Source organism: Cetorhinus maximus, chromosome 14, assembly GCF_964194155.1.
Source record: "Cetorhinus maximus chromosome 14, sCetMax3.hap1.1, whole genome shotgun sequence".
Classification (NCBI taxonomy): domain Eukaryota; kingdom Metazoa; phylum Chordata; class Chondrichthyes; order Lamniformes; family Cetorhinidae; genus Cetorhinus; species Cetorhinus maximus.
The window spans coordinates 71641664-71658671 of record NC_135892.1 but is presented as its reverse complement, the minus strand read 5'-3'; the positions used below and the strand labels follow the sequence as shown (position 1 = coordinate 71658671).

At 42.6% G+C, this 17008-nt stretch overlaps 1 protein-coding gene across 1 annotated transcript in view; it reads left to right on the top strand.

Moving 5' to 3' along the window:
- ush2a (Usher syndrome 2A (autosomal recessive, mild)) overlaps positions 1-17008 on the top strand; it is a 1183552-nt gene that overhangs the window by 1140790 nt on the left and 25754 nt on the right. The window contains exons 69-71 of the mRNA XM_078556364.1: positions 3016-3050; positions 6074-6312; positions 6905-7122. Coding sequence (XP_078412490.1) covers positions 3016-3050; positions 6074-6312; positions 6905-7122 — 492 coding nt within the window. The remainder of the gene's footprint in view (positions 1-3015; positions 3051-6073; positions 6313-6904; positions 7123-17008) is intronic.

Below are 17008 nucleotides of genomic sequence, written 5' to 3'. Positions count from 1 at the left end.
TAATATACTAAAACACGACAGGAGGCATTTCAGAAGTTAGGGCCTAGATGGTGGGAAGGCACGGTCATTGATGGTAGGGTGAAGGATGGTGGGGTGTGGTGGTGCACCAGTCAGAATGGAGATTTTGGGGCTGGCTGGACTCGATTTTTTATCTCAAGTGGACTGGGATTCAAAAGGGTAGAAGCTATGTTGCAGTTATATGTTGTGTATTGTATACAGTCTGGGCACCGCACCTCAGGAAGGATACATTGGCAATGGAGCATAGATTTATGAGAATGATGCCATGGTTAAAGGGTTAAATTTTGAGGACAGGTTGCATAGAATAGGCTTGTAGCTAGAATTGCCAAGTGAATGATACATCTTGGTATCATCCTGAGCTCCCCACCACAGAAACCAGTATTGAGCCAATTTGATTCACCTCCTGTGACATCAGGAGATGCTGAGGGCACTGGGCACAGCAAAGGCTGTAGGTCCCCAACAGAATCCCAGCTGTAATGCTAAAGAGTTATATCTCTGAGCTAATGACACCTTTAGCCAAGCTGCTCCAGTACAGCTACAACACTGGCATTTGCCTGACAAAGTGGAACATTGCCCAGGTATGTCCTGTCTATAAAAGACAGGACAATTCCAATTTGACCAATTAACACCCCGTCAGTCGATTCTCAATCGTCTAATGGAAAATGTCATCAACAGTGCTATCAAGTAGCACTTACACAGCAATAATTTGCTTGCCGATGCTCAGATTGGGTTCCACCAGGACCACTTGGCTCCAGATCTTATTACAGCCTTAGTCCAAACATGGACAATTGAGCTAAATTCTGTGGTGAGGTGAGAGTGACTGTCCTTGACATTAAGACAGCATTTGAACAAGTGTGGCATCAAGGAGCCCGAGTAAAATTGAAGTCAATGGGAATCAGGAGGAAAACTCTACACTGGCTTGAGATTAATGTAGTACAAAGAAAGATGGTCCTTGTTTTTGAAGACCAATCATTTCAATTCCAGGACATTGCTGCAGGAGTTTCTCAGGGTAGTGTCCTGCCCAAACATCTTCAGCTGTTTCATCAATGACCTTCCCTCCATCATAAGATCCAAACTGAGGGTGTTCATGAATGATTGTTCAGTGTTCAGTTCCATTTGTCACTGCTCAGATAATGAAGCAGCCCATGCCCGCAGACACATGCCCTTCTCCCTCATCACTTCCCTCTAACTATAGAACCTAACTGCTTTGATGATCCTAATGTCTAACTAAAGAAATTTTCATTTAACCCAAGCCTAGATGTTGGGCAAGCAGTCTCACAAGACATGGACAGTGAAGGATTTGAGAGAGGTGCTGGAAAGGTAGAGAGATAAGAGGGAGGTGGTGGAAAAATGGTATTGTCACTGGACTAGTATTCCACAAGACCCAGGGTAATTCTCTCAGGATTCGGGTTTGAATCCCACCACGGCAGACGGTGAAATCTGAATTCAATAAAAATCTCGAATTAAAATTCTGATGATGACCATGAAACCATTGTTGTAAAAACTCATCTGGTTCACTAATGTCGTGAAGAGAAGGGGTCTGCTGCCCTTACCTGATCTGGCCTACATGTGACTCCAGACCCACAGCAATGTGTTTGACTCTTAAATGCCTTCTGAACCAGGGCGATTATGGATGAGCAATAAATGCTGGCCTAGCCAGCAACATCCACATCCCATGAATGAATGAATAATAAAAAGATAGAGTTGAGCGTTGAAAGTGCACATATGGAAGCTGGCATCATGTCTGTGGATGAAGTTGCCAGTAGTAGTACAATAGTGAAAGCACAATAACTAAATTGGAATTAGTGCTAAAAACAAAAGTCTTGGATGAATGGATGGACACCCATAGTCAAATTGAAATCTGATTAGAATCCAGGCAATTGCAAAAGCAGTTAGAGTGGGTTCTATCTTCTCAGCATTCTGAGCAGAATAGGTGAATATGATGTCAAAAGCAGCCCAAATTTCTTTATGTAACACTGGAGTAGAAACCAGTTTGGCATTTGCTGGAAAGAACACTGCCAATGTCTATGATCACCGAGATAGTATTTCTCAATACATCAAATTTATTTCTTCTTAGATGAAAACTCTGTTTGTATTGGGCGTAATAACAGCTATGTTTAAGAGTGGGTGAATCTTGTAAGTTGTGAAGGGACATTTTTACCCTTTGGTGTTCGCCACCAGCTTTGGAAATTATTTTTATCAATGTTGCCCAAACAACTATTATTCCCAATGTCTTGTTTTATAAAAACATAAATATTGTATTCCTTTCTTGACATAGGTGCTTTTTCCTTGGTGTTCATACAAGCAGTGACCTGAGTCATCTTAGATTTCATTATTAAGCATGTGTCAGTTAATAAATTGTGTTACCACGAGTTTCAGTCAATGCCCATAACCAATAGATTCCCTGGTCAGGACACACAAACGATCTGTTTCCATGCACTGTTCACCAACATGACATGCTTCTTATTCATTAAAAGACAATTTATGGTTTGTTGTGATGCAGTGATACTTCCCTCAAGGTTACTGCAGTAGCAATCATTATACTCTAATGTCACCAGTTGAAGTCTGAGGCCATTATTGCACACAAGAGGTCACTTTTGAGCCCGTGGTAAATAGTGTGATGATTCTGCAAGGAAATTACAGTTGCAATATGTTTTATTATATTTTGGCTAAGCCATCTGTCAGTGCACAAAGAACTGTATTCAATCGGTATTATCAGGACAAAAAGCAATAAATAGTGAAAGCATTTGACATCAGAAGGCAATAGCCAACTGCTTCAGCTGTTCAATTCCAGATGTGAATTAACTAGCAAAAGGTGTCTGCCTGCATTTTCAAAACGTGTGCTGGTCTGTTAATTAGTGACATGCAATATATCTGCTGTAAATCATATCCATAACTAGTTTTACAGTGATAACATATTTTCAAACAATATTTCACTGATGCAGTTTGGTGAGGCTGTGGTTATAGAATGTTACAACATAGAAACAAACCATTCAGCCCTTCATGGAGCAGAAAGCTCATGTTGCTCAGTGGTTCAGGCCTTATTAAAGGGTCAGAAATTTGTAAACTGGGTTGTCTCTCAGCCTGGTTTTCTGATGTTTTGGGCTATGGATGGAATGTCATGGGATTGTGCCGTTAAAAGAAATCTGTCACAGATGCACAAGCAGGAGAAGACATTTCCTGGCTTTCTTAAACTGTCTATGCAGCATTTCTTGTTTCAGTTGTTTTAGTTGAATGTGCTTTATTTTGCATTGTTTTGTAATATATTTGTCCTTTTCTTTAGTTTTTCTCTTTTTGTCACCTAGCAGCCACAACCACCACTGTTGGGATGAACATCACTTTTCTAACTTGTTACAAGTGTGAGGTTTTATAAGATGGTTATGTTTTAAACTGTCTCTTTTAATTGAAGGTAAAATAGAGAAATGGAAACGGTCAGGTTATCTCCTACTAGTTCTGCCTGATGATAAGCTGATGTGACCTGGTTGCCATGGGGATCAGGGATCCAGTTCAAGTCCTATTGAAACATAAGTGCCAGTTTTCACATCTGAACACAAAGGAAGGAGCACCTGGTCTTGCTATTGCGTACCTACAGACTCTCAGGCAGTCTGATTCAGAGACCCTGAATAGAAAGAGAGAGAGATAGAGGGAGAGAGAAAGCCCCAGAGATGAGAGAGAGACAGAGGTACAGCAGTTGTTCTGAACAGCAGTGGAAAAGGCTGTTCTCTGTTGACTACCAGACAGAATGCTGATGAAAGCTCATTTTCTGGTCAAAGAGACAGGACCTATGGAAATTTAAGGACATTGGCAGATTTGTCCAGGCATGGCCAGTAGAGGGAGTCACCAGAGTGGGAATTGCTACTGAAAGTAGATTCAGGGATTCTTAGAAGACTAAGGGAAATGACTTTCGACGGGCACTGGACATTGCAACTCAATGAAACAGAGAGGTGGAAGCCTATTAGATGTTGGGAGTAACTTTGGACAATTCTGCAGGGAATGCAGTGTAACTTATAAATGCAGCATGGGGTTTTTGGTTATTTTGGGAAGTCAAGGGGAGTATCTTTTCTGTTGTTTAGTGTATTAACTACCTACTAAGTAATGTTTTAATTGGTGTTGCTTTTAGTGTGTCTTTTATGGCAGAAGTCTTAGAACATGAAACCTCTTTTTAAAAGTTATCTGTCTTTACAGGATCATAACATGATCCTCAGGAAGCTAGATAATAACGTTTTCCAGAAGATTCTCAGAAAGAGATCTACCTGTTTTTAAGACAAGACATGTAGACCCACCATCACACAAACAGCTGGATTCAGAACTCCTATTGGAGCTTCTTGGTCAAGTCAGTGGGGACGTCTCTTCATCGCATACTCTTTACCACAAATCATTTTCAAAATATTGTCAACCTGACTGTTGGTAAATCACTGTGCATCATGCAGCTAGATTGCTCTAAAATAACTTGAGATGTTATGACATTGAAAGACGTGACCATTCTAAATTAGATTCAGAAAAATGTGCCCTCCAGAGATTTGGGTGCATGTAAGAATTAATAAACAAGATGTATCATGTGAGGATTGGCATGGATGAGGAGCATATGTGGAACAGACAACACTTTGCAACTGCAATCTTTGGACCATTCATCAAATACATGGCATTGCTGAGTACTGTTTGCTTGTCAGTTCCTTTCAAGTGTGATGTCTTTTTTGCATCTGTTCCCAGGTCTTACTGATAGTGCACAAAGTAATGAGCCAGATCACCAGTTCCTTCCAAGAGCGGTGCCTAGTTTCTCTGGGAAGTGCGCCCTGAAGTGCCAAATTGAACAGTCCCCCCTTAACCAACCTCATTCAAATTGAATGCCCATTTATTTATCTATCAAAGCAATGCTGTACTTCTCTGTCACTTGCCAGAGAGCAGCAGTAAACATTCTTTGATATGCACCATAGTTCTCAATTTAATGACCAGATTATGCTGTACTAATAACAATGAGGCTGTCAGTGCTCACTGTTAATACAGGGTAAACCTGACAGCTACTTCTGGCATCCACACATGTGCAGTTAAGTGCAGAAATCCAGAAGTTACTGTCAGTGATGCGATGCTCCTCCACAGGCTGTGTTTCGGCAGTCTTCACAGAAATCACTGTGATAGTGTAAACTTAGGCTCATTACACACTATCCTCACTTGAAGAGCAGATGAAAAAGGTGGGGCTTGTACAATTAGGAGTATTAAAGTGATGATTCCAGATGAAAAACCTCTCTGGCCCTGATAAGTTAATTTTATGCATTGGTGTAGGTCCATCAAAATTCTATTCATCGTGTGTTGCCTTCGCTGCAGGTCACCCATGTCCCACCTCAGAAGGCTGTTTAAGTGCTTACCTAATGAGCTGTTTACACAAAACAAAACAGGTTTCGATCTTGTAAATGTCAAATTCAGCCTCTTTTCCCTCATTCACTGAAAAACAGTGGGGAGGGGTCAATTTGCTTTGAGTGCTATTCCAGCGCTCCAGCTGAGCTTGTTCATATTTATTCACCAGCAACACAAGATAGTGCTTTATGCTGTTAAATAAAATACCAATTACTGACCAGCCACACATTACTAGTACAACATACTGTGAGTAAATCAGAGATAGTGAATATAAAGCTTATGTTCTATTCATGTATCTCAAACTGACCTATTCCTTACAACCTGCATTGTATTTAAAGGATGAAATTCATGTTGGTCTGAAGCACAAGTGTGCCAGGACACCATTTTCTGTAAAACTATGAAATAGATCACTTTGTCTTTTCCCAGCATTGAGATAGGCCACCTCAATTAAAACAATCAGCTGAGAGGTTTGGTCCTTGGTACAACTCAGCTTGTCTCTATGGATGATTTTGAAAAGACTTAATAATGTACCATGATATCCTGGTGATATCCTACAAGTGTGTACCTGACATATTAAGTAAAATCAGCCAACCTACATTATTAAAAATAGATTGCTTGTTACTTACGTCAGCTCTTTAATTTTGTTCAAAGATGACATGGTATCAAAATATATAAACATAATTTTTTTTTGCTTTGCTGACAGCTTTCTGAAGGAACATTAACACAGCAAACTATTCATGGACTAGAGCCCTTTACAAACTATTCCATTGGTGTAGAGGCATGCACTTGTTTTAAGTGCTGTAGCAAAGGACCTGTGGCAAAGCTTGCTACTCACTCATCAGCTCCTGCCAATCAGCCTCCTCCGCTGGCTCAGAATATAAAATCAATGAGTGCTAATTTGCAATGGGATGCTCCACAGTCACCTAATGGTCACATTCAAAGGTAAGAATTACACTAATTGCTTTAAGATATTTAAGAAACAGTTCTCGCTAGACTGCATCTAATATAATCTGAATGTAATTTAGGATTTCTTATATGACAACATTGAATGGTTTAAACCCGCATTTGAGAAAAGTATGAATTATTTAAAATTTTGCTTCTTGGGTGCAACACACTGAGGAAAAAAGGGTGATCTCTGTAACTTATCTGTGATTTCCCCTCTTCCCCCCACCAGCTAAATTTCCTCAAGGTAATTTGCAAAGAGAGAAAAATATAGCCTGTAATCTCAAACTTCAAGAGTTTCAGCCTAGAAAATATGTCTTGTTTTATTCAGATACAAAAGATTAACCCATCTATACAGCATTCCTCAATCCAATATTTTAACAGAGATATTAGTATGTTTAAATGGATCAATGCATCTATTCGAATTGTAGAGAAAGTAATGTCATAAGTAATAAGTATCATCACTAATACTGTGAAAGGTTAAATTTGAATTTTTATCTTGCTTTTACATATTTTCTTAAACTATAATATTTACCATATCTTAAAGTATCTAAATATCTTTTCATTTTATTGAACTTCTTTATGTTTACAGCTATGAGCTGCAGATGCTCACTCCCTGTCCTCAGCCAATGCAACCAATAGCACAGTCTTGTATTGCTGAATCCATTAAAGTTGTATACACCGGAAAAGGCCAGAGCTTCAACTTGACAGACCTTCAGCCTTACACAAGTTATAACCTTAAAATAATAAGCTACAACTCAGTGGGCAGCACAGCCTCCGAGTGGATTACCCTTACTACACAGAAAGAGAGTAAGTATAATTCAACTGGTCAAGTGGAATAATAATGTTCTGTTACACTTGATCCCCCCGTAGATGTGATAGTGATACACATATCAAGCAGTTTATAAATAATACATGTTGCAACAGGATGCCTGCACTTTTTTATATTGCTGATGCACATATATCAGAATTTTATTGTGAAATATTGGAAATTTGTACTTGATGATTGACATATAATGATGTTGAACTGACTTTTGATATAGATTGGGGTCAAATGAGAATTGTGCTATGCCTTCTATTAAAGATGAGGCCACTATTCTAAATTTTGCTGACTCAGCTACATTTTATTCCAATAAACTCAAAAATAACAAATCTTGTGCTCCAACTAGCATTCAAAGCCTCCTCTCTATCAAACTATCTGTAGCTTGTTATACTGCCTGAGACCTGTCTACATGAATGACTAGTTTAATCTAACAAAAGGATGCTGGTGTCACATTAGATTTTGCTTTCTTTTTTAAATGTCGATCTCTTGAAAACACTCTTAAAGGGGCATATGTAAGGTTTTCAGAATAAATTGAACTAATTGCTTGGATTGGCAACTTGGACCTACTTCAGATGCTGGTGCTCCTGAGAAATATAGATTTTTGTCCCTTACAGCTGCTTATTTTAAAAAATATGATTATTTTCATCTGAGATTTCAATAAATGAATGAAAGTATATTTTGTAGAACATTATATGGTGGATAAAAACAGAATTACCTGGAAAAACTCAGCAAGTCTGGCAGCATCGGTGGAGAAGAAATCAGTCAACGTTTCGAGCCCTCATGGCCCTTCAGCAGAACTGAAGCATAGTTTCAACAAGGGAGAAATATAAATTGGTTTAAGGTGGGTGGGGGGGAAGAGACACATTGAGGGTGTGGTGTGAGCAGATAATCAAAAAATGTCAGAGACAAAAGGGTCAAAGAGGTGTTGAAGGTGGCGGTCTTTGTCTGAGAAAAGTGCTAATTAAGAATGCAAGACAGGATATTCAAAGTACAGCTCTAGTGGGGGTGGGGTGGAAAGACTAAAGGTTTTAGTTTTAGATTTAAAAATAATGGAAATAGGTGGGGAAAGAAGAATCTATATAAATTATTGAAAAAAAAGGCGGGTGGGGGGGGGAAAGAAACGGGGTGGGGATGGGGGGAGGGGGAGTTTAAGATCTAAAGTTGTTGAATTCAATATTCAGCCCAGAAGGCTGTAAAGTGCCTAGTCGGAAGATGAGGTGCTGTTCCTCCAGTTTGCGTTGGGCTTCACTGGAACAATGCAGCAAGCCAAGGACAGACATGTGGGCAAGAGAACAGGGTGGAGTGTTAAAATGGCAAGCGACAGGGAGGTTTGGGTCTTTCTTGCGGACAGACCGCAGGTGTTCCGCAAAACGGTCGCCCAGTTTGCGTTTGGTCTCTCCAATGTAGAGGAGACCGCATTGGGAGCAACGAATGCAGTAGACTAAGTTAGGGGAAATGCAAGTGAAATGCTGCTTCACTTGAAAGGAGTGTTTGGGCCCTTGGACGGTGAGGAGAGAGGAAGTGAAGGGGCAGGTGTTGCATCTTCTGCGTGGGCATGGGGAGGTGCCATAAGTGGGGGTTGAGGAGTAGGGGGTGATGGAGGAGTGGACCAGGGTGTCCCGGAGGGAACGATCCCTACCGAATGCCGTCAAGGGGGGTGAAGGGAAGATGTGTTTGGTGGTGGCATCATGCTGGAGTTGGCGGAAATGGCGGAGGATGATCCTTTGAATGCGGAGGCTGGTGGGGTGATAAGTGAGGACAAGGAGGAGAAGGCGTGAGGGAGGATGCGCGGGATATGGGCCGGACACGGTTGAGGGCCCTGTCAACGACCGTGGATGGAAAACCTCGGTTAAGGAAGAAGGAGGACATGTCAGAGGAGCTGTTTTTGAAGGTAGCGTCATCAGAACAGATGCGACGGAGGCGAAGGAACTGAGAGAATGGGATGGAGTCTTTACAAGAAGCGGGGTGTGAGGAGCTGTAGTCGAGGTAGCTGTGGGAGTCGGTAGGCTTGTAATGGATATTGGTGGACAGTCTATCATCAGAAATTGAGACAGAGAGGTCAAGGAAGGGAAGAGAAGTGTCAGAGATGGACCATGTGAAGATGATGGAGGGGTGGAGATTGGAAGCAAAATTAATAAATTTTTCCAGGTCCCGACGAGAGCATGAAGCAGCACCGAAGTAATCATCGATGTACCGGAGAAAGAGTTGTGGGAGGGGGCCGGAGTAGGACTGGAACAAGGAATGTTCCACATACCCCATAAAGAGACAGGCATAGCTGGGGCCCATGCGGGTACCCATAGCCACACCTTTTATTTGGAGGAAGTGAGAGGAGTTAAAGGAGAAATTGTTCAGTGTGAGAACAAGTTCAGCCAGACGGAGGAGAGTAGTGGTGGATGGGGATTGTTGGGGCCTCTGTTCAAGGAAGAAGCTAAGGGCCCTCAGACCATCCTGGTGGGGGATGGAGGTGTAGAGGGATTGGACATCCATGGTGAAGAGGAAGGGGTTGGGGCCAGGGAACTGGAAATTGTTGATGTGACGTAAGGTGTCAGAGGAATCACGGATGTAGGTGGGAAGGGACTGGACAAGGGGAGAGAGAAGGGAGTCAAGATAACGAGAAATGAGTTCCGTGGGGTATTTTTTTCAATAATTTATATAGATTCTTCTTTCCCCACCTATTTCCATTATTTTTAAATCTAAAACTAAAACCTTTAGTCTTTCCACCCCACCCCCACTAGAGCTGTACTTTGAATATCCTGTCTTGCATTCTTAATTAGCACTTTTCTCAGACAAAGACCACCACCTTCAACACCTCTTTGACCCTTTTGTCTCTGACATCTTTTGATTATCTGCTCACACCACACCCTCAATGTGTCTCTTCCCCCCCACCCACCTTAAACCAATTTATATTTCTCCCTTGTTGAAACTATGCTTCAGTTCTGCTGAAGGGCCATGAGGGCTCGAAACGTTGACTGATTTCTTCTCCACCGATGCTGCCAGACTTGCTGAGTTTTTCCAGGTAATTCTGTTTTTATTTTGTTTTGGATTTCCAGCATCCGCAGTAGCTTTTAGCTTTTTGTTTTTATCATTATATGGTGGATGTTGCTCTGCACTCTAGTGTAATGCAGCAGCAGAATGAGGAAAATTACGTGTGAATCTGTTCCTCTGGCTCCTTGCCTTTTCCACTGGAAGTTACTCCAAATTTGGACAGTTTATTATAATGTGATGAACATTATCGTCATTCACCCCAAAGCACAGCTGGGCCCTCTGAACTCTGGTGTGTTGCTCATGTGGAGGGTTGTAAAGCAGTGGAATGGTGCTTTGATCTGAATAGGTGAGGTGATAAATATTTAATTGTAGAGTGATAGATTCACTAGGCAAAGTGCTAGATTGAATTACTACTTTTTTAAAATATTTAAGATTTTCCTCTTCTGTCTGGATTGCTGGCCACACTGTGCTGCACCTGAAACATATCACCCAGCAGTGTTGGAAGCACCAGCTACATTGCCCACCGAAATGATGGATAATGACTTTGACCATGTCCAATCATCTAGTGTCAGGGGCCCTAGCTTTGGGGCAGGCAGAAGTCCCACCACCACTGAGTTTGCACCACCCTAGGGCTGAAAGGGCCCAGGAGACCCTCGAAACAAGAACTATAATTGTCCCTGAAACAACATCCAGAAAGTTCATGGAGAGTACAATTTTTTACATTAAAAATTATTAGAAAAATAAGATTAAGACAAAAATTATTTCAGAGGTGAGTGGCATGATGATTTTGTAGCCATTGGAGATCGAATAGGCCACACAATTTCTGTCTTGCTAAATGTGTTAGTTGTGAATATATCTTATATATCTATATATATATATACATAACTAATTTAGTGGTTTGCAAATTATGATAATATTTCATGTTTATTTGGGCCCCATTGTGATAAATGTAACAATGGGAAGATACTGGATTGGCAGTTTAACAGACCCATCATTGACTATTGAAGGACTTTTACTATTTGAATTAAATTCTTATCTATTAAATGCTGCTGGTTAGAAAATTGTTGTTAATAATGATAAAAATTACTCCTTAATTTATAAGTGGGGGTTTGGTGGAAATGGGATACTTAATCAGGTGCTTGAATCGTGATGCCTGGTCCCATGAGGCAAAAAAACCCACAAAAATCATGATGCTTGCTCATCTCCATGATTGTAATGCATAGTCCAGTGCAAAATGTTGACTGGCTACACACTTAGCAGGCGGTCAGTTTTGTGGTTGGCTTGCATAATGCACAGCAAACCTGCACCCCTTAAAGGCAACTTGCCCCTCTTAAAGTGGAGGTGCATTCAGGTGCTTGAGCAGTCTCAGGAAGGCTTTGGTGCAAGGTAAAGTGGAGCAAATGGAAAGAGAGGACTCCCGAGGTTTCTGCTGCAGCATTGGAGACCTTAGTGCTGGAGATTAAAAGAAGGAAGGATGCCATGTTTCCACAGAGGACCAGGAGGCCCTTAAGGCACAGACTGCGAAAAGGAAATGGCCATGGAGATCAATTCCAGGAGCTTAGCCCTAAGGATCTGATTGCAGTGACCAAAACAACTCCATGACCTTATACAAGTGTTCAAGGTCAGTGGATGCAACTTCAAAGGGCATTACCCATCAACAGTTAGAGCTTATGTCTAACATTCAAATGCTCCACTCACCTTCAGATACTTACCAATGCTGCTAGCCTCACATCCACTGCTCGTGGTTTCCGCATACCTCCAGCCAATCAGCTTTGGCAGACACATCACCCAAACACATTGCAGCATCCTCACTGGGAAAATAAGTGTCTTGGGCACGGGCTTTTAGCCTTCACTATGTATGAGCCAGTTTTCAGTAATGTGAATAAGCAGCAAATGTGGCCGAGAGAGAAATGGTTGTGAAGGCAGTAGCAGCTTTTGAGGGGTTGAGCTAAAGTAGAAAGAAGGTGAATGAAATCCTCTTTGCTGATTTGTGGACAGACATGAGAACAGGAAAGAGTAATATTCATTCTGCAGAGGGAAAAATGGAGCTTGCAAACTGTGCAGGAAGAATGAGGGATGTGAAATGGAATCCAGTCTTAGTACTCATGGTTAGCTTACTATACTTTCTAGGCTGTAGTCAGCTCCTGGAGAAAGTGTTCCTTACATTCCCATGTTGTGCCACCTTCTGCTATGACTTTTATTAATTTGCCCTTGGTCCTGCAAATTATCCAAGAGGAAGAGAATTTCCCTTTCTCACAAACTGCTGCACTGGAATTTCCAAAGTTGTATTTTAAAACATTAGTCTGCTGCTGAAACACTCATTGGCCCCAGCCACCTTCCTGTAGCTCCACACTTTTGTTTCTCTGTTCTGGCCACCAAAAGAAATCACTATCCCTTTAAGCTGCTGCAGGCCATAGACACCTGCAGCAATACTTGATTTCAAACATCCTAATTTGTGAGTTGACTATAGCAAGCACATTTTGCACTGGCACATGAAATTAGAAGCTGGGTCCCCTGCTGACTCCTCCTGGTGTTGCTCTTGCTATGCCCATTTCTTGTCACTTTCACCAGGGTGACCAAAAATGGCCCTATCAACGCTAGAGGTGACAAAATCATTCAAAGAATTATTTCTAATGGTGGAGAGTCTGAGGTAGGGTGGAGGTGATGTGGAGTTTGAAGGTCAACTCAAGATTAAATAAGATGCCAAGTTAATGTTTGGTATGAGCGTTTGGGTGCTAAGTACCACTTGAGCAGAATGCATACTGGAAATTTTGGCAGTGAGTTTCATAAAATTTTATTTTAATATTTACATAAGATGCTTTGACTTGTTCATATTTCATATCTATATCAATGCATTATATATCACTTTTATTTTTTAGTCACCATTTATCATTAATATGCGCATTATGGTTGTTTCTTATGGATCTAAAGTCAACTTCCATAAGAATTTGGTAATTCTTTTCATCAAAAAATCTAAACTCTCAAACCCATTAAATGCATAAGTGCTGTATTTGATCATGAGACATCTTAGAAGGATATATTCCAGCCTCCGAAACATTAGGCCACAAAATTGGGCTCCTTTGCGACACTGGTTTTGACACTATAGGAGCCCAGAGGGAATAAAATGACAGGATGTCCACTTCCAGTGGGACCTGCACTGATTGCCATGTTAGGAAGGATGGTAGTACAGGTGTGTCATGTATGCGCTGGAAGCATGCAGACTGGGTAGATCGGGATGTCAGTCAGTGTCTAGTGCTGATTTCAACATGTATTCAGCTGCAAGTGGAATTCCCCCATTAGCACTATTTAAAGGTATCATGATGGAACTTTCCTTTGAGGTACTTTTGACTTTCTTTTGCTGCTGCATAGTGGCAGTATTATGTATTGTGTTGCTGGACGAGCTCACACAAGTTGTTGGAACCAGAAGGAAGTAGTGCTGGAACATTGCATAGACCTGAATGGATTTTGAAGATCTATGAGCAGAAAGCCTGCCCTCAGCCATGGGGGCTATTGTTGCAGTCTCTTTTGGGCTCCAGCATGACAAAAAAATGGAGTAAAGGCCACTGAGAGAGGAACCTGTGCAAACGAGGAGGAGGAGAAGGCCTCTCAACAGAAGGTCATACTGACCCAGGGTTTTCAGAAAGCATTTCTCATAACTGTCTAAAGTGGCTATGTTTCACCAAGTTGGTCACAGAACTGCGTGATCTCCTCCAAATGGACCTTTAGAGCAGGGTGAGGGTGGCAGTGGTCATCAAGGTCACCATGACCCTCAATTTCTATGCCAGCAGGTCCTTCTGGCAATATTGCCAACATCTCCCAGCTTGTCACGCACCGTTGCATCAGAGATGTCACCGAGGTTCTGTATGCCAAGAGAGGGGACTTCATTATTTTCTCTCCAAGAAGAGAGAATCAGAAAGAGCAGACATGCAGTTTTGCTAGAGTACTAGGGAGCTATTGACTGCATGCATGTGGCTTTGCAGGTGCATGGGGACATGTGACCATACTCAAACCATCATGCCATTAAATGCCCACTATCCTACTTTTATCCTGTGCCAGTCAGCTGCTCCTGCCATCTTTGAGCCACCAGGCTGAATCAGTGAGTGGTTACTCGATGACCAGGTTTACCCTCTCTGCACATGGCCCGTGATTCCCATCCATAACCTGACCACTCATGGACGGTACTCCTACAGTGAGATCCATGCCGCAACCAGGAACATTATGAGCTGACTATAGACACCTCAGACAATAGTTCTGTTGCTTCGAATGCTCAGATGGAGCTCTCCAATACTCACCAGAGCATGTTCAGGATTCATGGTGACCATCTGAATCCTACACAACCTGCGATCATAAGGGTACAGACCTTGCCACTAGACCTTCAACAAGCACCTCAGGAGGAGAAGCAGGAGGAAGGAAGGGAGGGAGGAGGCATTCGAGACATCATCCCTCCAGACAGATTGTCCATGAATGACTGATCAGACTCTGGTTCTCTGCAACCCTTCCCAAATCACCATTGCACCACAATTCCCCACATTTCCATTCCTCTGTTACAGGCCATCACAGCGCCCTCTTGGCCTGAGTACTCAAATAACATATGCACAAAGATAAATCCATAACGACTTTATCCAGCACTTCCAGTAATACATACAAAACTGTACTATTAATCCTTGTGCTTTCCCTTTTTCGAGTACCTTTGCCTGCCCTACTGCTCCGGTGCAGTTCCACCCCACTGGCTGCAGCATGGCTGGTAGAAGGTTGCTGATTTTCAAAGGGGGAGTTTGCAACTGGCCTTGTCAGACACCTTCAAACAGCTCTAGGCCTTGAGGGAGGGACTTCTGACTGCATCATCTTGGCATGTGTGACAGCGGTCTCAGCTGGTCAACTGGGGCACTGGCATAGTGGCAGTGGTGGGAGCACAAATGCTGTGATCCTGAGAGAGAACAGCAGGTTCGTGCATCCAGGAGCCACTGCCACTCCCCCGGCGGGGGGGAAGGAGTTGCATCTCAGCCATCCTAGTAGTCTGCTGGACCACAGAATCCTGGCCTACTGTGAGAGCCTAAGTACCCCTTTGAGCACTGGTATCTGCAGCCATGATGGCAGTAGCCTGAGCCTGTATGGCACCAAGCTGGGCTTGCATGACAAAAACATAGATTTCATGACCTCCATCTGAACTTCACTTGCAACACTGAGATGTTGTGTGGCTTCTGCTTGCGCTGTATCATGGCCAGATCTACAAATGTTCTCATTGGAAAGAATCGGCTCCGAACTCTGGGCAAAGCTCTGTGCTAAGTTGGAGCCAGATTCCTCCATGCTACTTGAAGTGACAACAGGCTCCTTGGCAGGCCTGACAATGCATCAAGTATTAAAGTGTCCATCCCATCTGTCTTTTCCTGCAGGCCGCACCAACAATATCTTCATCTAAGCCTACTGCAACGGAATGTGTCTACAACCTCACCCTCCGGGGAGTTGGCACATGTTCCTGGAATGAGTGGGTTGCATTATGAGGAAAGGTTAGACAGACTGGACTTGTTTCCACTGGAGTTTAGAAGAGTGAGGGGTGACTTGATTGAGTATATAAGATCCTGAATAGCATTGCCAAGGTGGACGTGGAAAGGATGTTTCCTTTGGTAGGTGAGCCCAGAACTAAGGGGCACTGTTTTAAAATTAGAGGGTGCCCTTTTAGGACAGAGATCAGGAGAATTTTTTTTCTCTCGGAGTGTTGTGCGACTTGGGAACTCTCTGCCTCAGAAGGCGGTGGAGGCGGGGTCATTGAATATTTTTAAGGCAGCGATAGATAGATTCTTGTTGGGCAAGGGAATCAAAGGTTATTGGGGGTATATGGGAATGTGAAATTCAAAACACAAACCGATCAGCCATGATCTTATTGAATGGCGGAGCAGGCTCCAGGAGCCAAGTGGCCTACTTCTGCTCCTATTTCGTATGGTCGTATGTTCTTGCATTCTTATATTCTTATGTGCTATCCTTCCCCATGGCTTGGCTGCAGTTCACTGTGTCCAGTGACTCACCATGAGCAGTTCCCATTTCTATAGTACCCTCCAAAGTAGGTATCTGAGCTGGTGGCTATGATCTCCAGATTAAGTAAGTTCTTCATCATCAGGCATCTGCTTTTCTTGCCCTTTATCATCAGACTGCACTGGCTGACCAGGCAACAGTTCTTGGGTATCTGAAAGCGTAAATGCAGAAGGTAAGGGTTGGGGTTAGAGAAAGTGAGGTGGGTGAAACTTATACTTCATACCAGATTATGGAATGAGGTGAAGTGGAAGTTGAAAAGTTGCATGAAGTGGGAACACACCATCTTCCTGTATGGGTTCAGTGACACCAGTGATTGCCTCAGTGATTTCCACACCAACGATGTGGAATACCATCTCTTCCAAGCAGCTCAAGCAATGTAGTCATGCCTGTCCCCTGTGGATACTCTACTGCTACCTCCTAAAATGTGCCACCTTGTCCTGCAAGAGAGAAGGAAGAATGTTAGTGAGCCTGTCAATATGTATTTTCAATGTCGTGGATGAATAGGAATGTGGAAGCTGCGACATGTAGTGGTGTGTGCCTTGTAGCAATAATTAGTCTGTGAGGATGAGGTGGGCATATGAACGTGAGGCATGAGTCCTGATTCACAGGGATTGCTAATGGGAAGTAATGGAGGTGTGGTGCATTGAGCAATGCATGAGCTTGATAGTGCACTGGATAGCAGATGGTATTTGAAGATACATTCACTAACCTTGGCCACTCACGCAAGCTAGTTGAACTTTTTGCAGCACTACAGCCGAATCTTTGGAGCCAGACTTCTTGCATGACCTCTGTGGCTATCTACTCCCATTCCTTGCAAAGTGAGTGCCTGGTGGGTCCCATGGCCCCCTGTGAAAACAT